The sequence below is a fragment of the Myxocyprinus asiaticus genome, chromosome 33, assembly GCF_019703515.2.
Source record: "Myxocyprinus asiaticus isolate MX2 ecotype Aquarium Trade chromosome 33, UBuf_Myxa_2, whole genome shotgun sequence".
NCBI lineage: Eukaryota > Metazoa > Chordata > Actinopteri > Cypriniformes > Catostomidae > Myxocyprinus > Myxocyprinus asiaticus.
Genome location: NC_059376.1, coordinates 25,660,525 through 25,678,781, shown reverse-complemented (window position 1 = coordinate 25,678,781; position 18,257 = coordinate 25,660,525). Strand labels below are relative to the sequence as shown.

Sequence of the window (18,257 nt, the reverse complement as noted above, 5' to 3'; positions counted from 1 at the left end):
ACTAAAACAAATAGCTGTGTGCATGTATGCTATATATACAGTATATGTGTGTTTGTGTGCAATAAATCAGTCTATTGATTCAATATTCAAAATACAGTATATAGAACCAGATTTACATTTTCTGAAGAAAAAAGAAAATATGAGTGCTTACCTATGCAAAACTCACTGCTATGATTATAGGATGTTGTAGCTTGTTACCAGGGCAGTGCTACGTGGTTGCAAAGGTGTCCCAAGTGTTTTTAGCATATTGTATTGTGGTTGCTACAGTTTTTTTTATGTAGTTGCTAAGGCATTGCTAGGTGGTTGCTACAATGTTCTAGGTGGTTGCTTGATGGTTGCTTACTGGCCCAAGACAAAAGTAGTAGTGATGGTTGCCTTAGCAAGCACCACCAATAAATTCCAACCTCTACAAATATTGAATGTCCTTCCAAAGACTGCTTATTTGCTTGCAGACACCAGACACCACAGACACAGTAATATTAAACAAAGAACAAGGACACATTCACATAAAACATGTTGATAATTTGACTTGCCCTCTGTGGGAGACCGAATGTGTAGATTTAATCTGTATTATGACTAATAATATTTTCCTGCTCTAAGCTGCATTAATCATTAGAATAAATGACTCGTGTTATGCAGTATTTATGTAGATGCAATGTAACCATAGTGTATTTTCTCTGCACTAGTTGTGGCTGTATGTAGTATTTGAGATTAGTTACTTGTCATTTTGCAATAATTTGCTATTATTTATTGTTTGCCCTCAGTTCTAATAGGACAGGAGTATAACATAAAAACGCTAGATTAGAAAATTCTGATTTGCCTCAGTTGTGTTTTGCTCCATATGTTTTTGTAGTGCATTAGTTTAATGGCTGTGTGGCATGTTAAAGAGAGAGAGAGGGACACACAAAGAGAGTGTTTTTCGGGAGGTCAGTAGGCCTTATAATCCCATAATCAAACCAGCTGCCACCTCATACCCTTCCCCCACTCTCCTTTACTTCCCTCTCTCCCCCCACTCTTTCTCTCTATCTGTCTTTTCTTCATCTCAGACTTGCTCGTAAACACACTCTTTCCTGGTTCTCTTTTCAGCTAGATATTGCCTTCAACTTTCTGTCGTCTATGTAAACACTCCGTGTTCCTGCTTCCCTGCATCCATCCTTTCTTCTCTAACCCTGTTCGCTCTCTCCATTTCTCTCTCTCTCTCTCACTCTGGGTGGCATTTCATCAAAGGAGAATATAATCTCTTTAGACACTGAGACATCCAGTGACATTAAAAACTTCAAGCCGTCACTGTCGTCCTCTTATAGACACTTGCACATTGTACCTTACAAACAGGATTTTATAACACAGCCACAGTCAAACACTCCATCACTATGAACTATGAAAATTTTATGAATATTTTGACCTAAACTCTTAGTAACAAACAACAGGTACATACAGTGTTTGGTGTGGTGAGTAAAATAGGCTTACAGGCTCTTCATAAAATCAAAATTGACCTAATCTGCGTTCCTAATGCATGGCCTTATTGTGACTGATACATTGATGCTCGACATGTTATTCCAAATTTTAAAAAGTACTCTTCCTCTGAAACTACTTTCCTTCTGCTGACGTGTTAACCAATAGCAAAATAGCTATTTAGGCATTGTTTTAGCAAACTCGCATTCAGATCCGGCTCCATTCTGATATTGAACAATTTTCACAATCCAATCATTTGCAGATCAAGTCCCGTGCTACATTTTTTCACTGAATATCATTTGAAAATACTTTCACATTACAGAAGTAAAATAGGTTGCGAACGGGGAGTCACATTGACTTTAAGGACTCCATTTGTTTTTACATTTAAATTTGTGAATTAAAAAGGCAGGTGCAGTTGTCAAGTCATTTTTATTTGTATAGCGCTTTTCACAACACACATCGTTTCAAAGCAGCTTTACAGAAAATCATGCATTAACAGAAAATGAAACTGTAATATCTATAAAGTCTTAAGAGTCATCATTGTGTAGTTTGATTAAATATGATTGTAATTTGTGTATAAAAATAAATAATTTAATAATTAATAATAATTGTATTTATAACCCCAGTGAGCAATCCGAAGGCGACTGTGGCAAGGAACACAAAACTCCATAAGATGTTGGTTAGTGGAGAAAAATAACCTTGGGAGAAACCAGGTTCACTGTGGGGGCCAGTTCCCCTCTGACTAACAGCATGTTTACTTATGTATAGTGCAAGTCATTGTTTAAAATTAGAAAACTCAGTAAGTGTTAAGGGCCAGTGTTTAAACAAAGATTTTGTATGAACTGTAAGATTAATGACTAATGTCTTTGAAGTCCATCCTGTATTAACTGAAGAAGTTCACATTGATGCATTGTCCTTTGTTAGTTGGCAATTAATTGATAATCTATGTATTCCATTTTAAGAGTGTAGTCCATCAATAGACCAAGGTGATGCAGGTAGAGATCAGTGAGGTGCATCGCCGTTTAACCGGCAAGTAATTTCGGTGAGGTCTATCCTAAATCCAAGGTTCAGGCAGTGGCTTATGAAGTAACCCATGTCTTATGGTTGGAGTTGGCATCAGTTCATCCTCTGACGTCCATCATAATAGACTGAAGTGATGTCTGGCTGGCACCGGCTGCATTTAGTCGTCATCAGTCAGAGACACGTAGCAGTGGAGTCCGACACTAAGCAGGAACGGAGCTGGATCTGGGCAGCTCCGGTAACCTTGGGATATGAATCCCGAGGTTGAGACAGGGAAACAAATGGAAAAATATTAGCGTAGATGCCATTCAATTTTTTGCAGAGTTTTAGATCATGATCAATGTTTCTGGTTCCGGCAGACCTAACTAAAGCAGCCTAATTGTAAGTTGATGGATAAATTAGGTGTATGCCTGGCTAAATAGATGAGTCTTTAGTCTAGAATTAAACTGAGTGAGTGTGTCTGCATCCCGAACAGTGTTAGGAGTTAATAATATTAAGAAGAGATTCTGAGATTGCAGGATATACCTCTTTTAAGAGCTTAGTTGGTATTGCATTTAACATACATGTTGTGGCTTTTGATGTTTCAGTAAGTTTTGTTAGCTATTCATGACCTATGACAGTGAAGGATTGAAGTTGCTTGTGAGGAAAATTACGAGACACTGTTTTCTGAGGTACTGTGACAGACGTTCTCATAAATCAAATGTTATATCTGATGATTTAAATTTTATCAGTAAAGAAATTCATGAAGTCATTACTATTGTGCTGCGATGGAATATCTGGTTCAGTCGAGGCTTTATTCCTAACCAATTTAGCCACAGTACTAAATAAACACCTAGGACTGTTGTGGTTATTTTCTATGAGTTTGCTAAAATATGCTCACCTGGCAGCTTTTAGTGCCTGTCTGTAGCTACAGACACTATCCTTCCATGCACTGCAAAATACCTCTGATTTTGTATTCTTCCACTTGCACTCCATTTTCAGTGTGATCATTGTACCATGGTGCAGGGTTTTCTCTTTAATTGTCTTTAACCGAAGGGGGCGACACTATCAATAGTGCTAGAGAAGACTGTATTGTTATTATGTCAAGTTCTTCTAGACTTTTTGGCTTACTGAGTATATGAGATAAATCTGGACATTTATTAGTGAAGCTATCTTTAGTGGTCAAAAGAATAGTTCTACCTGAATGAAAGCATGGTGTAGATTGAGTAACATTAGCTGATCACAGCATACAAGAGATGAGGTATGTCATCACTGAGATGTCATCACTCTGCTGCAAAATTTCTATAGTAACAACATTAACTCTAGCGTATGATTATGGTGATGAGTTGGTGCTGTCACATTTTGTCTGACTCCAAAAGAGTTGAGAATATCGATAAATGCTAATCCCAACGTGTCATTTTCATTATCTATGTGAATGTTGAAGTCACCAACAATTAAAGCTCTATCCACAGTAACTACTAGATCTGATAGAAAATGTGCAAATTCACCAAGTAAATAAGAATATGGCCCGGCTGATCTATATATACTGTAGCAAGGGCAAAAGTAGACAGATATTTTTTTATATCTGACTGTGTCACATTAAGCATTATTAGTTCAAAAGACTTAAACTTATATCTTGTCCTCTCAGTAACACCAAAAACTTCTCTGTAAATTGTAGCAACACCTCCTCCTCGACCCTTCAGACGAGGCTCATGTTTATAACAATAACCTGGGGGAGTAGATTTATATAAACTAATATATTCATCTGGTTTAAGACAGGTTTCAGTCAAGCAGAGCACATCCAAACTATGATCTGTAATAATTTCATTTACAGTTAGTACTTTAGTTAATGAGATCTGATGTTTAGTAGCCCTACCTTTATATGTTTATCTTCAATTTTCTTTCTTTCTTTTTTTTTTTTTTTTTTAACCTTAATCAGATTTTATCTACATGATTTAGTGAGGGGTTTGTGTTTGGTAGTTTGGGTAACAGACACAGTCTCTATATGATATCGAGGTGATACAGTCTCTATGTGTTGTAGTTTATGTGACCTGTGTGACATCTCAAGGCAGCTAGCAGTTTATAAACGTAGATATTTAGTTGTGAAGAAAGCATGTTTGTGTATGATTGTGTAGAAGAGAGAGGAGTGGAGGATGGAAGGTGAATTTTATGAGAAACTCTTATGCCCTATGCTTTTATTCTTTCCCATCTCTGACTTCTCCACACCAGCAACCTCACCCCACACCCCAAGTCCATCTCTCTCTTGCTTCTGCTCTCTTCTGAATCACTCCATGCTCTGTAATTTTCTTTCACTCAGTTTAGATTCACTTTACAGAGACTTAGTGCCAAGGCCATATTCACGCACTTTTTTGCTAAAACATCATTTAGAAAATGGAAAAATAGCAGCGAATGTCAACGATGTTACAACATAGAAATATCAAGGACAATGCTGAACAAAACGATTCAGAATTGCTTAGACTGGCAGGTTATTAGTGGAACTAGAATGCCAAATTTCATCAAACACTAACAGCACTCCCATATGCTTCAGTGGTAACTATAATGATAATGGGTGTAATGGTGTGTATTTTTGAACTCACAGCCCAAAAGTGGTTCAAGGTCCAAAGTTCCAGCCAGTGGCTATATATTTGAACCCGAACTGCTGTAGATATGTACAAGTGAATCTCATAAAGCCTGTCAAGAACATATTTCACCCCAAAATCAAAATAAATAAATTAGAAATGTTATTTTGTTTGAAGAAAATGAAGCCTATTCACTGTTAAAATGTTTTGTAATTTCAACTAAAAGGTAACCTAACCATGTGGTAACATTTACATGACTGGTTTTAAGCCAAAAATGTTGTTTAATCTGACTAAATTTACCTGAAATTAGGTTATAACAACAAAAGTATTTTTTATGGATCAGATAAAGTAGAAATAGATCCTTGAGGGAACAATTGCAGGTTTTTTTTGTAATGCAAAAAGAATAATTCTCTAAATTTAATGCAATAAAACTGAGAATTTAGAGGGAAATTGCCATGGGAATAATGTCACAGTGAAAATCTTAATGGTCCTCTTAAGACTGGATTTTTTTTTTTTTACACAAGATGTATTTTTTTCTTTTCTTTTGATTTTGGGGTGAAATGTGACCTGGGCATGTTTTCATTATATTCAGATTTATAACTTCTGCTCAGTCCCAAAAAACCTAAAAAAACCCAAAATGAAAATTCTCTCATGATTTGCTCACCCTCCTGGCATCACAGATGTGTATGACTTTCTTTCTTATGAAAAACACAAATTATGATTATTAGAAGAATATTTCAGCTCTTCAGCTCTGTAGGTCCATACAATGCAAGCCAAAATTTTGAAGCTCCAAAATCTGCATAAAGGCAGCATAAAAGTAATCCATATGACTCCAGTGGTTAAATACATGTGTTCAGACACGATATGATAGGTGTGGGTGAGAAACAGATCAATTTCTAAGTCATTTTTAAATCATAAATTCTCCTCCCTGCCCAGTAGGGGGCGAAATGCACAAAGAATGTGAATCACCAAAAACAGAAGAAGGAGAAAGTGAAAGGGAAGGAAAAAGGACTTAAATATTGATCTGTTTCTCACCCACACCTATCAGATCTCTTTAGAAGATATGGATTTATCCACCAGAGTTGTCTAGAGTACTTTTATGTTACCCTTATGTGGATTTTGGAGTTTCAAAATGTTGGCACTCATTTACTTGCATTGTATGGTCCGACAGAGCTGAGATATTCTTCTAAAAATCTTCGTTTGTGTTCAGCAGATGAAAGCAAGTCATACACATCTGTGATGGCATGAGGGTGAATAAATGATGAGAGAATTTTCATTTTTGGGTGAACTAACCCATTGATCTCTTCTCTTTATTTCTCTCTCTTTTCTATTCTATTGTGTGACTGAGGTTGTGTGTATGTGCATGCATGGGCATAAGGTATGTGTGCATGTGATGGATATGCATGATTCACTTTGTAGCATGTTCTAATTTCACAGTCAGTGAGCTGTAGATGATATTGTGGGCAGTACTGACACCGACCAGACTCAGTTGTGCATGTTTAGATGGACCTCTAAAGTAATACAACTCTCACTGAACAACTGCAATATCAAAGTGTTTCAGTTCAGATCGCAGTCAAATAAAACATAGATTGTGTGGACAGTTTTTGTCCGAGAGGCTGAAGTGATGTTGTTTTGATTTATTGGGCTGTTAGACATCTTAAAAGGGATAGTTTACCCAAACATGAAAATTATGTCATAATTTTCTTACCCTCATGTCATTCCAAATCAGTATGTCTTTCGTAGAACATTAAAAAAAAAAAAAAAAAGAAATTTTGAAGAATTGTAGGCTACTGGTCGCTCTTTTCCATGCAATTACATTGAATGGGGACTGAGGCTTTCAGGCTTAAAAAGGATGCAAAGGCACCATTAAATTATCATAAAAATGGTCCATATGACTCATGGGCTTTATTCAAAGTCTTCTGGAGTCATACGTTAGATTTGTATGATAGATTCTTAGCAAACATAAAATGAACAAAATTTTACGATCAAGCCTTTTAATTTTCCTGACCATTATCAAATCTCTTTGTCTCACTTCCACTCTCTCTCTTTTCTCTCATTCTCTTTTTGTTTTAGATGGCATTCACAGCATCAGTGCTCAGTGTGTGTTGCGGATTCTCATCATTACAGAGGAGATGCTCAGCAGCAGCATCACTGTGCGTCTCCAGAACATGTCCCAGGAGCACTTCCTATCCCCGCTACTCACTCACTTCCTGGAAGGGGTGTCAGCAGTGCTGTCAGTCTCTCCTGACGATGTGTTTGTGTTTAACATACAGCCGGATGCAGATGCAGGAAAGGTGCTCAATGTTAGTTTCTCAGCGGCATTGCCGGGAGGACAGTTTTTCCCATCAGAGGCACTAGAGGAGCAACTCTACCTCAACAGGCCAAGACTCAATGCTCTTGCACATATGGAGGTAGTGCACACATACTGTATGTTAAATCAGGACTATCCATATACGTCTATTATTATTTTATGTAGAGCTAATTAGAATTACTGTATAGACCTAACCCAAACCCTAATCCTAGCCTTAAAATAAAAGTTTTCTAGAAGTAAAAAATAAAAAGATTTTCCAATTGAGAATGCCCCTGGGAATGCCCAAACTAGCTCAGATTAAGAGACAGTTTTGTAAATACAGTTGCTTCAAAAAAGTATTTGGACATACTTAATATATTAGGTAACAAAATATCAAACCAAGTGGAATCTGGAAACAAATGATGTTAGCTATTTCTTCAGAACTATCTAGCTGCGAATTTTGCAATTACTTTTAACCAACTGATCCCAAGATAATTTTAGTGATTGTATAAAGTCAGTAACCATCAAGTTCACACAGGTGTCCTAGCAGAGTAACCAATGTGTGTCTGCATAATTTTGTCTGATAAAAAAAGAAAATAATTTTTTATAAGTTTTATAATTCAAAACCTAACAAACTTCTTTTTTTAATCAAATGTGTTGCTTAAGAAGTTTACTTGTGCAAACTTTCATTTAGATAAATGCCTTATTTATCTATAACTTGGTTTGATATTTTATAATATAATGCAATGACATTCATACATTAGTAACTGTGGCTTTAATGTCCAAATATTTGTATGCCTCTTTGCACACAATCAAATGCAAACATGCACACTTACACTCTGACACTATGTTGTGTATTCCTGCAGGTTCTCCCGTTTGATGATAATGTGTGTTTGCGTGAGCCATGTCAGAACTACATGAAGTGCATCAGTGTCCTCCACTTCAACAGCTCTGCCCCCTTTATCACCTCTCCCTCCACACTGTTCCGGCCCATTCATCCAATCACAGGCCTGCGCTGCCGCTGCCCAGTGGGATTCACCGGAGATTACTGCGAGATTGAAATTAACCTTTGTTACTCAAACCCCTGCATGAATGGAGGAGTGTGTGCTCGCAGGGAGGGAGGGTACACCTGCATCTGTCGAGAAGATTACACAGGTAAGAGTGTGCATGGAGTGCACAGGTGTGTGTAGAGTACATGGGTGAGCGATGTATTCTGCCCTGCAAAGGCAAAACACAGTAAATCCATATTTTGTCAAAACTAAACTGAAATCGGGTCTTTTAGAATATGATTTCTCCTGAATTCCACTATCATCTCCACTGTTTTGAGAATGTTCAGCTCAAGGTTGTTGTGACCGCACCGGACAGCCAGCTGTTCAACCTCCCGTCTGTAAACTCGTCACCATCACAGATGAGGCAGATGCCTGTGGTGTCGTCTGAAAACTTCAGGAACTTGACAGTGGGATCCTTTGTAGTGCAGTCATTAGTGTACAGGGAGAAGAGCAGTGGAGAGAGAGAACTTGGTGATGCTTTTCAGGTCTTTCCACACAGATGCAGGATTGTTGGTTGAAAACTGTTTTTTCTTTTCTTTTTTTTTTTTCAGCTTTTTAGAGTAGCTTCCTTTAGCCACTTTGATTTCCTTAGTAAGTGTGTCCCTGGCCTGGTTGTACAATATTTTATCCCCACTTCTGTAAGCATCCTCTTTGGCATGACAAAGCTGTCTGAGTTTTCCTGTAAACCATGGTTTATCGTTATTGAATGATAAAAATATCCTAGTAGGGATGCACATATCCTCATAGAAACTGATATATGATGTCACAGTATCTGTAAGCTTGTCCAGGTCTGTGGCTGCAGCTTCAAAAACACTCCAATCAGTGCAGTCAAAGCAGGATTGTAGTTCCAGTTCTGCTTCATTAGTCCATCTCTTTACAGACCTTACTACAGACATAACTGATTTTAGTTTCTGCTTGTAGGTCGGGAGAAGATGAACCAGACAGTGACCAGAGAGTCCTAAATCTGCATGTGGGACAGAGCAATATGCATCCTTTTCAGTAGTATAGCAGTGGTCTTGTATATTTCTGTCTCTGGTGGGGCATGTGCTGTATTGTTTGTATTTTGGCAGTTCATGGGTGAGGTTAGCTTAATTAAAATCTCCCAGAATAATAATATGCGAGTCTGGGTGTTGTTGTTCCATGTCTGTGATCTGATCAGCCAGCTGTTGCAACGCTGCGTTCACACACGCTTGTGGGGGATATAAACACTCACCAGAATGAACGAGGAAAACTCAGAGTAGAAAGGCTTACAGTTGATGAAGAGTGCTTCTAAATTAGGACAGTACATCTTCTTCAGTGCTGTTACATCTGTACACCAACTTTCGTTGATGTAAAAGCATGTTCCACCGTCTCTCATTTTCCCCAATGATTCTGCAATGCGATCCGCTCTGAACAGCTGGAAGTCCGGCAGATGAAACGCGCTGTCCAGGATGTCTTCATTCAGTCAGGTTTCCATGAAACTCAGAGCAGCGGAGTTAGAAAAGTCCTTATTTGTTGAGTGAGCAGAAGTAGTTTGTCCGTTTTGTTGGCAAGGGAGCAGACATTTGTCAGATGAATACTCGGTAGTGGAGTGCTAAAGCCGTGTTGACGAAGCGTGTGTCTTTTGGATCGCTTGTAGAGCACTGCTGCACCTCCAACTAGGATGTCTAATAAAATGTCTGAATAATCAAACATCGGCAAAAAATGATCAGGTATGCTCTGCCGAAATATCAGCAGTAACTGATTGGGAAAGAGTGACAAAAAACATGAAAAACAAACAAAAGTAACAAAAGCGCTAGAGAGCTCCACACCGAAGCAGCCATCTGTGGCGCCATCTTGTGATTGTTACTTTGTGATTATCATTCTGTCATAATTTACTCACCATCATGTCGTTCCAAATCCATATGAATTTATTTCTTATCATATTCCAAGTCTTCTGAAGGCATATGATAACTAGTGTTGGGCAAGCTACTCAAAAAATGTAGATAGCTAAACTACCAACTACTCAACAGAAAGATTTGTTAAGCTAAGCTTAAAGCTATACTTCAGAGAAAGTAGCAAGTTACACTACAAGCTACAGGCCAGGAGTAGCTTGTTTTTGTCAAAGCTAAACCGCTAACTAATCAAAAATATAGTTTTGCTGCTGATTTAAAAACTAGCGAAGCTACTACCTCACTACTCAGTAATGTAGTTAAGCTAATAGCTTCGCTTTTTGTAGCGAAGCTACTGCCCATCACTGATGATATCAACCCAAAATGTAAGTATTTTTTCAGTAAAGATGTGGGGATCCATTGTGTGTTCATGAGCTTGTTCACAGTGGCTTACGCAAGTGTATTACAAGAGAACAGAACTTTGTTTTTGGCGCTATGCAGCACAAGTTCTTGTGTGAACAAGGTTCTCTCATAACGTTCATGAACACATAAAGGGTGTAAAGAATTTTGCTAAAAACGATATTTTGGATTTTTTAACCAAAATCTATTGTCTGCCTTCAGAAGATTTGGAATACAAATCACATGGATTGCTTTAATGACACATTTGGGTCCATTTTAAAGCTTTAAAGTGAGTCACTATCAACTGCCATTATATTAAAAAGTCAGACCACGATATTCATTGGCTTTTTTGTTCCACTTAAGAGAGTTATTTTTGATGAACGTTCCTGTTTAATACCATAAGCCTAGCAAACTTTTCCAAATCCAAAAGCAGCCAGCCAATCAGATTAGAGCTTACCACAAATGCATCAGACAGTCAGTGTACAGACTGTAAATACATTTGTATACATTGATTGTCCACATTGCTGATTGGTTCGCGCATGGCCAGGCAGATTTTCTCGACCCGTGGACGCGATCCTCGTCTGTGTGCATCGTTGGCGCATGCGCCAGCCATTGACTGTATTAAATGACTATCACAAAGCAGCTGTAGTGAGCATGCATCGAATGCAGTCGTATTCACTTGCGGTCAGAAGAGTATACTCAGAAAGACAACGTGGCCGGACGTGCATAATCCAATCTGGAACACAGAAAAACGAAGTATACCAAATGACTAAATGGTTGCGACTGGCTATACTGCAAATCTATGTGTGTGTGTGTGTGTGTGTGTGGCCAATAAGATTACACAGATCTAAACTGTCAGCTATGAAGTCAGTCTGAAGTTAAATGTGCAACCCTTAGTAATACTCATTTTAGATTGAACGATAGTGAAATAGGATAGAGGAAGGATGAGAGCAGGGGCAGATGCAGGATCCCCTGAGGGTCGTACCATGTGTGAGAGTTGTGGGGGTTGGGAAGAGAGGTTGGTTTAGCCCTAGAGAAGAAGAATAGCTTTGATGAATTAAACATCATGTGAACAAAGGGGAGAGAATACATTACCAAATCTGCTGAGGGGATGGAGGGATAGGTAAAGGGGAGGAGAGGGAAAGAGAGAGAGACAGAGGAAGAAAGAGTGGGAAGTGCTCTTAATAGTAAGTCAGGAAGTTCAGCTATTCAGAAAAGTGAACAGCTTGAGAAATGGAGAGAGCGAGAGAGCACCAGATGCAAATATAAAAGGACAAAGGTATCTAGAGACTAAAGATAGACAGACTAAAGATGGGGAGATATTTGCAGTGAGATGGAAAGAGGGTTTTAAAGCCTTTCCCGGCTGGTTTTTATCTAAGCGATTTGAAGTCTGCTAAGAATCAATAGAGATTTGTTTAAGTGTCCTGATGTGTACTTAAAAGCTCACCTTTTGTCCATGTCTAGATAACTGTGCTTGAATGCTCTTTGTGTACATTTAGATGAATATATACTGTATTTGTTGTGGTTGTTTTGAATGTTTATGAAGCCAATCCTGTTTTTCTCAGTCTTTATTTTTGGACTAGATTGACTGTGTGTACAGAGCACCTCTTTTAATATGTGTCCATTTGTTTTTATTTTTGTGTTTGAACATATGTTATGTTTATGAACATGATATTCCCTGCTGGTTGATCAGTTTCACAACCTAAGGGTTGCTTGCAAACAGCATGGCTGGTCCGTTAGCTAGACCAGCACCAACCAGCATAAACCAACCTGGACCAGCATGGAAATTAATGCAGGGTTATATTTGAGTGTTTATGGTCATTCTGGTTGAGGAAATTCAAGAAATTGCTGTTGGTCTCTGAGTATGTATGTCGTGCTCTGTGAGTGGGAGCAGATGTTGTGTGATTTTGTTTTTATAATTGCTTGTATGTACATGTCAGATGGTCCAAAGGTTTTAACACAATTCTCTTTGTGTTGGACAGATGATCTTTGTGCTTGCAGTTTAATATGTGTAAAGTTTCCCCATAAAATAGCTATAGGAGCACTGTTTACTGTCATTGATGTACTGTATTTCTTATTGAAACAGGAAGTTGGTGCTGGACATACTGAAGGGCTCATCCATTAAAAAAAACAAAATAAATATACCAATAACCTTTAGCTTACGCAGCCATGAATCATGATTGGCTACTTACCATTGCTTGTCAGTGGCAAGGGGTATTAGGGGGAGGGCATTCTAACACTAGAGAGCATTTGATTGGACAAAATTTTGGATATACTCTTGAGTTACTCTCGAGTACATTTCCTCTAGAGTTTCCTCTAGAGAGACTGATTGTAAATTTAAAATGCTTGTACAGTAAACGCTTAAAGTTAATTTAGTCAACTCTTATGAGTACAATAGCTGATGGCCTCCAACAGGGGTATCATGCACCTATTTATTTATTGTATTTTTTTTTTTTTTTTTTGAGGGGGCACCAAGGTCAGTCTGATTTCTTACAGCTTACAGCAGATTTCAGCACCAAAGCAAATGAACAGCGACCGATCAAAAAAAAAAACATAAACATAATCTATATTAGATTATGTAAAAACACTGATTGACGGTTCCACAGCGATCAGACATAGTTGGTAAATGTTTACTGCACTGAAGTTGATGCAGTTAATTAATTTTATTACCATAACCTTCCCAGTGAACGCGATATCTGAAGCAGCCACAGGACGTCTTGTTTAGTGGAGAATATCTGACTCGATTGGATTTGGACTGAAATTGAGACATGTGAATAAAGATTTCTGCCACAGACATTCTTTTTCACATGGAATAATCATTTAATTTAATTATCGAAGGTACAAATAAGTTTTTGGAAGTTTATATAATCCATTCAAAATCCTCTTGCCTAAAACATCTAAAGGGGTACCCTCTAAGTGTGAATGGGCATGACGCCTCTGGCCTCCAAGCTAATGGACTAAAAGCCACAAAACTCAAATTTTAATGCGTTTACATGACTTTAATCGGTGTCAGAACATGCATGTAAACACGCTCAGTGATTGTAACCAGAGATTATTTAGCAGAGATGGGCCACTTCTATCAAAATTAATAGGAGAAAAACGGTCCGCTATTTCTCCCTGATGCAGCTGAAATTTAATCTAAGCACAAACGCAACATTTCGAGCAGAATTATCTGTTATTTTAGTGAATTACCTGTATTAACCTGAGCTACAGGTGTTCATGCTTCTCATAAGTGTCCCTGCGTGTTGATATCAGACACAATGAAGAAGATCTGTGAAGTTCTCATGCTTATGTGTATATCCGCTTTTTTAAATGTTTCTTATCGGATGGTTATTTCCTTTCAATTCGCTCGCTACCGGAAAAGTTTAAACTCTTGTTTTAGCACTGTGGTTGATTGATAGGTGAGGGGTGGTGCTTTGCTGCTGCTGGGACGCATACAGGACGGATTAGCGTTTACACCTCAAATGTGGTGTGTTCAGATGTGTTTTTGACCACATATGGATGTGGTTTTTGTGATCCGATCACAAAACTTTTAGACCCCATTTAGACCTGTATTTAGCGCTGACCACATGTGATCTGATCACCAAAAATGCATCGGAATACAACTTTGGGGGCATGTTGAAGCGGGTTTCACCCACGGCACCATACAAGCTAGAACCGCCACTGGGAATACCAGGTGGAAACGGGGTCTTTATGTTAAGTTAATAGGGAGGAGTTCAATTCAGTGGCCACAGCAATATGTTTTATGTGGCTTTTGAATATTCAGTGAGACTGGTGCTGTCAAGAGGACTGTTCAAAAATCCTTTTCCCTTTTCAGGTGATGTGTTTGTAAGTTATGATAAATATGCTAATGCCTCTCTTTCATGTTGAATATGCAGATAATTCTAAGTAGCCAGTGGGAAAAAGGCTGGACTGAGCTTTTTTTTAATCTGCACGCCTATGTGTCTTGGGGGCTTTGGTTTATGTGTGTGTGTGTGTGTGGGGGGGGGGGGGTTTACGCGGGTATTTTTTTGGTTACAAACTGGTAATTACAAGGGTATTATGCTATAAATGTGGTTTATGAAGACATTTCTGGTGTTCCCATAATTCAAATCGCTTAAAAAACATACTAAATTATGTTTTGTTTTATTTTTATGTAAAAATGCAGAAAGATTTTTGTTAGGGTTAGGTTTAGGGGTAGGGTTAGGGTTAGGGGATAGAATCTATAGGTTGTACAGTATAAAAATTATTATGTCTATGGAGAGTCCTCATAAGGATAGCTGCACCAAAATGTGTGTGTGTGTGTGTGTGTGTGTGTGTGTGTGTGTGTGTGTGTGTGTGTGTGTAATTGTGGCTGGTTTGCATGCATGTCCAGCGGTAAGTGTAAACACTGTTGGTTTGTTTGCATGTGGTTTGAGCCTGTCCTTATGTTTATCCTGAGGCATGTTTGGTATATGTGTGTGTATGTGGTTTTAATAGTGAATCAGAGTTTGATGCTTTTAAAGGCAACACTTTCACACTCCCACTAAGGGGAGATGGAATAGTCAACCTGTGTGTCTGTGTCATAGGTTTTCACATTAATGTGCTTTATTTAACTGTTGCCAGAGGCTCACCAACACATTGCTGGTACATCACAGTGCCAGACTCTGGCTCACACTTGGCTCAGCATCGTAATGCCTGAGGGCAGGATCTGCTGATGTTTCAAACCCAGACAACAAGCTGCTTTAAGAATGAGTATGAATGTGGGGGTTATTGGTCCATTGGGGCTTCCCTGTCTACAGGTTTTTTTTTAGAGATTCCACACATCCTGCCAGCAATTTATGTTTGTGTGTGTGTGTGTGTGTGTATATGTGTGTGTGTGTGTGTGTGTGTGTGTGTGTATTAACTTGACTCTTTCTGTACCACAAGTCATTGTAAAATTTAAAGACTCTTTATTATATCAATCCTTTAAATGGATAGTTCACCCAAAAATGAAAATTCTCTCATCATTTACTCACACTCATGCCATCCCAGATGTTTATTACTTTTTTCTTCTGCTGAACACAAACAAAGAGTTGTGACATACAACGGGCGCGTAAACCGCCTTGACGGTTGATGTATGCCACTGTTGCCGTGTTGTCTGTCCGAACTAACACATGATTGCCCTGGATCAATGGCCGGAACCTCCACAGGGCGAGCAGAATTGCCAACAACTCGAGGCAGTTGATGTGCCAATGCAGCCGCGGGCCCGTCCAGGAGCCGGCGGCTGCGTGCCTGTTGCATACAGCGCCCCAGCCCGTTTTGAAGGTGTCAGTCGTAACCACAACGCGCCTGGAGACCTGCTCTAGGGGAACGCCTGCCCGTAGAAATGTGAGGTCGGTTGAAGAGGGCTGAAGAGGCGGCGACAGATCGGCGTGATGGCCACGCGATGTGTCCCACGGTGCCATGCCCATCTTGGGACTCAAGTCTGGAGCCAGTGCTAAAGCAGTCTCATATGCATCAACCCAAGTGGAGTGGCCACCGCTGAGGATGCCATATGCCCCAGGAGCCTCTGAAACAGTTTCAGTGGACCCGATGTCTTCTGTCTGAACGCCTTCAAACAGGTCAGCACCGACTGTGCGCGCTCATTTGTGAGGCGCGCCGTCATCAAGACTGAGTCCAACTCCAAGTCGAGAATGCTCTGAACCGGAAGGAGCTTGCTCTTTTCCCAGTTGACCCGAACACATCCCGAGAGTGAGCTAGGATTAGCCAGTCGTTGAGATAGTTGAGGATGCAAATGCCCACTTCCCTTAATGGGGCAAGGGCTGCGTCTGCGACCTTTGTGAAGATGCGAGGGAACAAGGACAGGCCGAAAGGGAGGACCTTGTACTGATATGCCTAACCCTCAAATGCGAACCGCAGTAAGGGTCTGTGTCGAGGTGAAATCAAGACGTGGAAGTACGCTTCCTTCAGGTCTACCGCCGCGAACCAATCTTGATGCCGGATGCTCGCTAGAATGCGTTTTTGCGTCAGCATCTTGAACGGGAGTCTGTGTAAAGCCCGGTTCAGTACTCGCAGGTCCAAGATTGGTCGCATCCCACCGCCTTTCTTCGGTACAATGAAGTAGGGGCTGTAAAACCCCTTCTTCATCTCGGCCAGAGGGACAGGCTCTATCGCACCCTTCTGTAGGAGGGTAGTGATTTCCGCGTGCAAGGTAGCAGCATTCTCGCCCTTCACCGAGGTGAAGTGGACGCCGCTGAACCTGGGCGGACGCCTGGCGAACTGAATCGCGTAGCCGAGTTGGACGGTCCGGACCAGCCATCGCGATGGGTTGGAAAGCACATGCCACGCGTCCAAGCTCCGGGTGAGGGGGACCAAGGGGACAATCTCGTCGGACATACCGGCGGGTGGGGCCTCACGGCGGGGTGGAGCCTGAGGTGCCACGTTGTGCCGTGGCCGTGCAGAGTTCAGGGACATCGAAGCACTTACCTGGCTCCTTGTTACCACCCCCGGAACAGCCTGGGATGGGGGAGGAAGAGGCTTGTCCTCGTGACCTGTGGAGACCGTCACATCGGGGGCGGATTTGTGCCAGAGCTGGGCGCGCAGGGGCAGGGAGACCACCGAAATGGAATGGTGGACAGTGGTCATGATGACGGCCGTGGTATGTGACCCAGGGAACAAGGAAACTGCTCTTTTGCTGAACTCTTGGGTACCGCAGCCACTTGGGCATGCGGTGAAATTAAATGAAAAGGTAACAAAAGATTCTCCTCCCGGACCTCCACTTGGGGGATGGAGTGGTCTGCTTACCAGCTCCAGAGCAGCGGGTTTCCTTGTCCCTGGGTCGCCTGCTTCGAAGCCTTTCTCGGGTTCTTGGTGACCAGCTGTGAGACGGGTGGCGTCTGCTTCCTGCGGTGGGCTCCACGCCGGGGCCGGGCCACAGAGGACACCCTTGGTGACGAGCAGACGGGGTGCGGTATCTTGTGCCGCTCCGGGGCAGGATGTGTTGGATAGCTTCCGTCTGCTGCTTCACCACCGAGAACTGCTGGGCAAAGTCCTTGACGGTGTCGCCGAACAGGCCAACCTAGGAAATGGGGTCGCCAAGGAACTGTGCCATGTCGGCCTCTCCCATCTTGACCAGGTTGAGCCAAAGGTGGCGCTCCTGGACCACCAAGGTGGACATCGCCCGCCAGAGAGACCGCGCTGTGACCTTTGTCGCCCGGAGGGCGAAGCCGGTCGCCGAGCGCAGTTCCTGCATCAATCCCAGGGTGGAACTACCCTCGTGCAGTTCCTTTAGTACCTTGGCTTGGTGGACTTGCAGAAGAGCCATGGCATGCAGGGCGGAGGCGGCTTGTCCAGCGGCACCATAGGCCTTGGCCGTCAGGGACGATGTAAACCTACAGGCCTTGGATGGGAACTTCGGGCGCCCGCGGCAGGTGGCTTATCCACCAGTGGGATCGCCAGATACCCCTTGGCCGCCCCACCATCGAGGGTAGTGAGGGCGGGGGAGCTGAAAGATCAGAACCGGACAGTAAAAGGTGCCTCCCACGACCTTGTCAGCTCCTCGTGCACTTCCGGGAAGAAAGGAACTGGGGCGGGGCTGTGAGCGGTGCCGCGAGCCCAGGAACCAATCATCAAGCCACGATGTTTCAGGGGAGAGCAGAGGGTTCCACTCTAGCCCGACGCTCGCAGCTGCCCGGGAAAG

The 18,257-nt window shown here is 41.3% G+C and overlaps 1 protein-coding gene across 1 annotated transcript in view; it reads left to right on the top strand.

Annotated features, from left to right (window-relative positions):
* The window catches only part of LOC127424692 (cadherin EGF LAG seven-pass G-type receptor 3-like), a 69,396-nt gene that overhangs the window by 15,400 nt on the left and 35,739 nt on the right, over window positions 1–18,257 (top strand). The window contains exons 3-4 of the mRNA XM_051670083.1: window positions 7,104–7,441; window positions 8,187–8,475. Of these exons, the coding sequence (XP_051526043.1) occupies window positions 7,104–7,441; window positions 8,187–8,475 (627 nt within the window). The remainder of the gene's footprint in view (window positions 1–7,103; window positions 7,442–8,186; window positions 8,476–18,257) is intronic.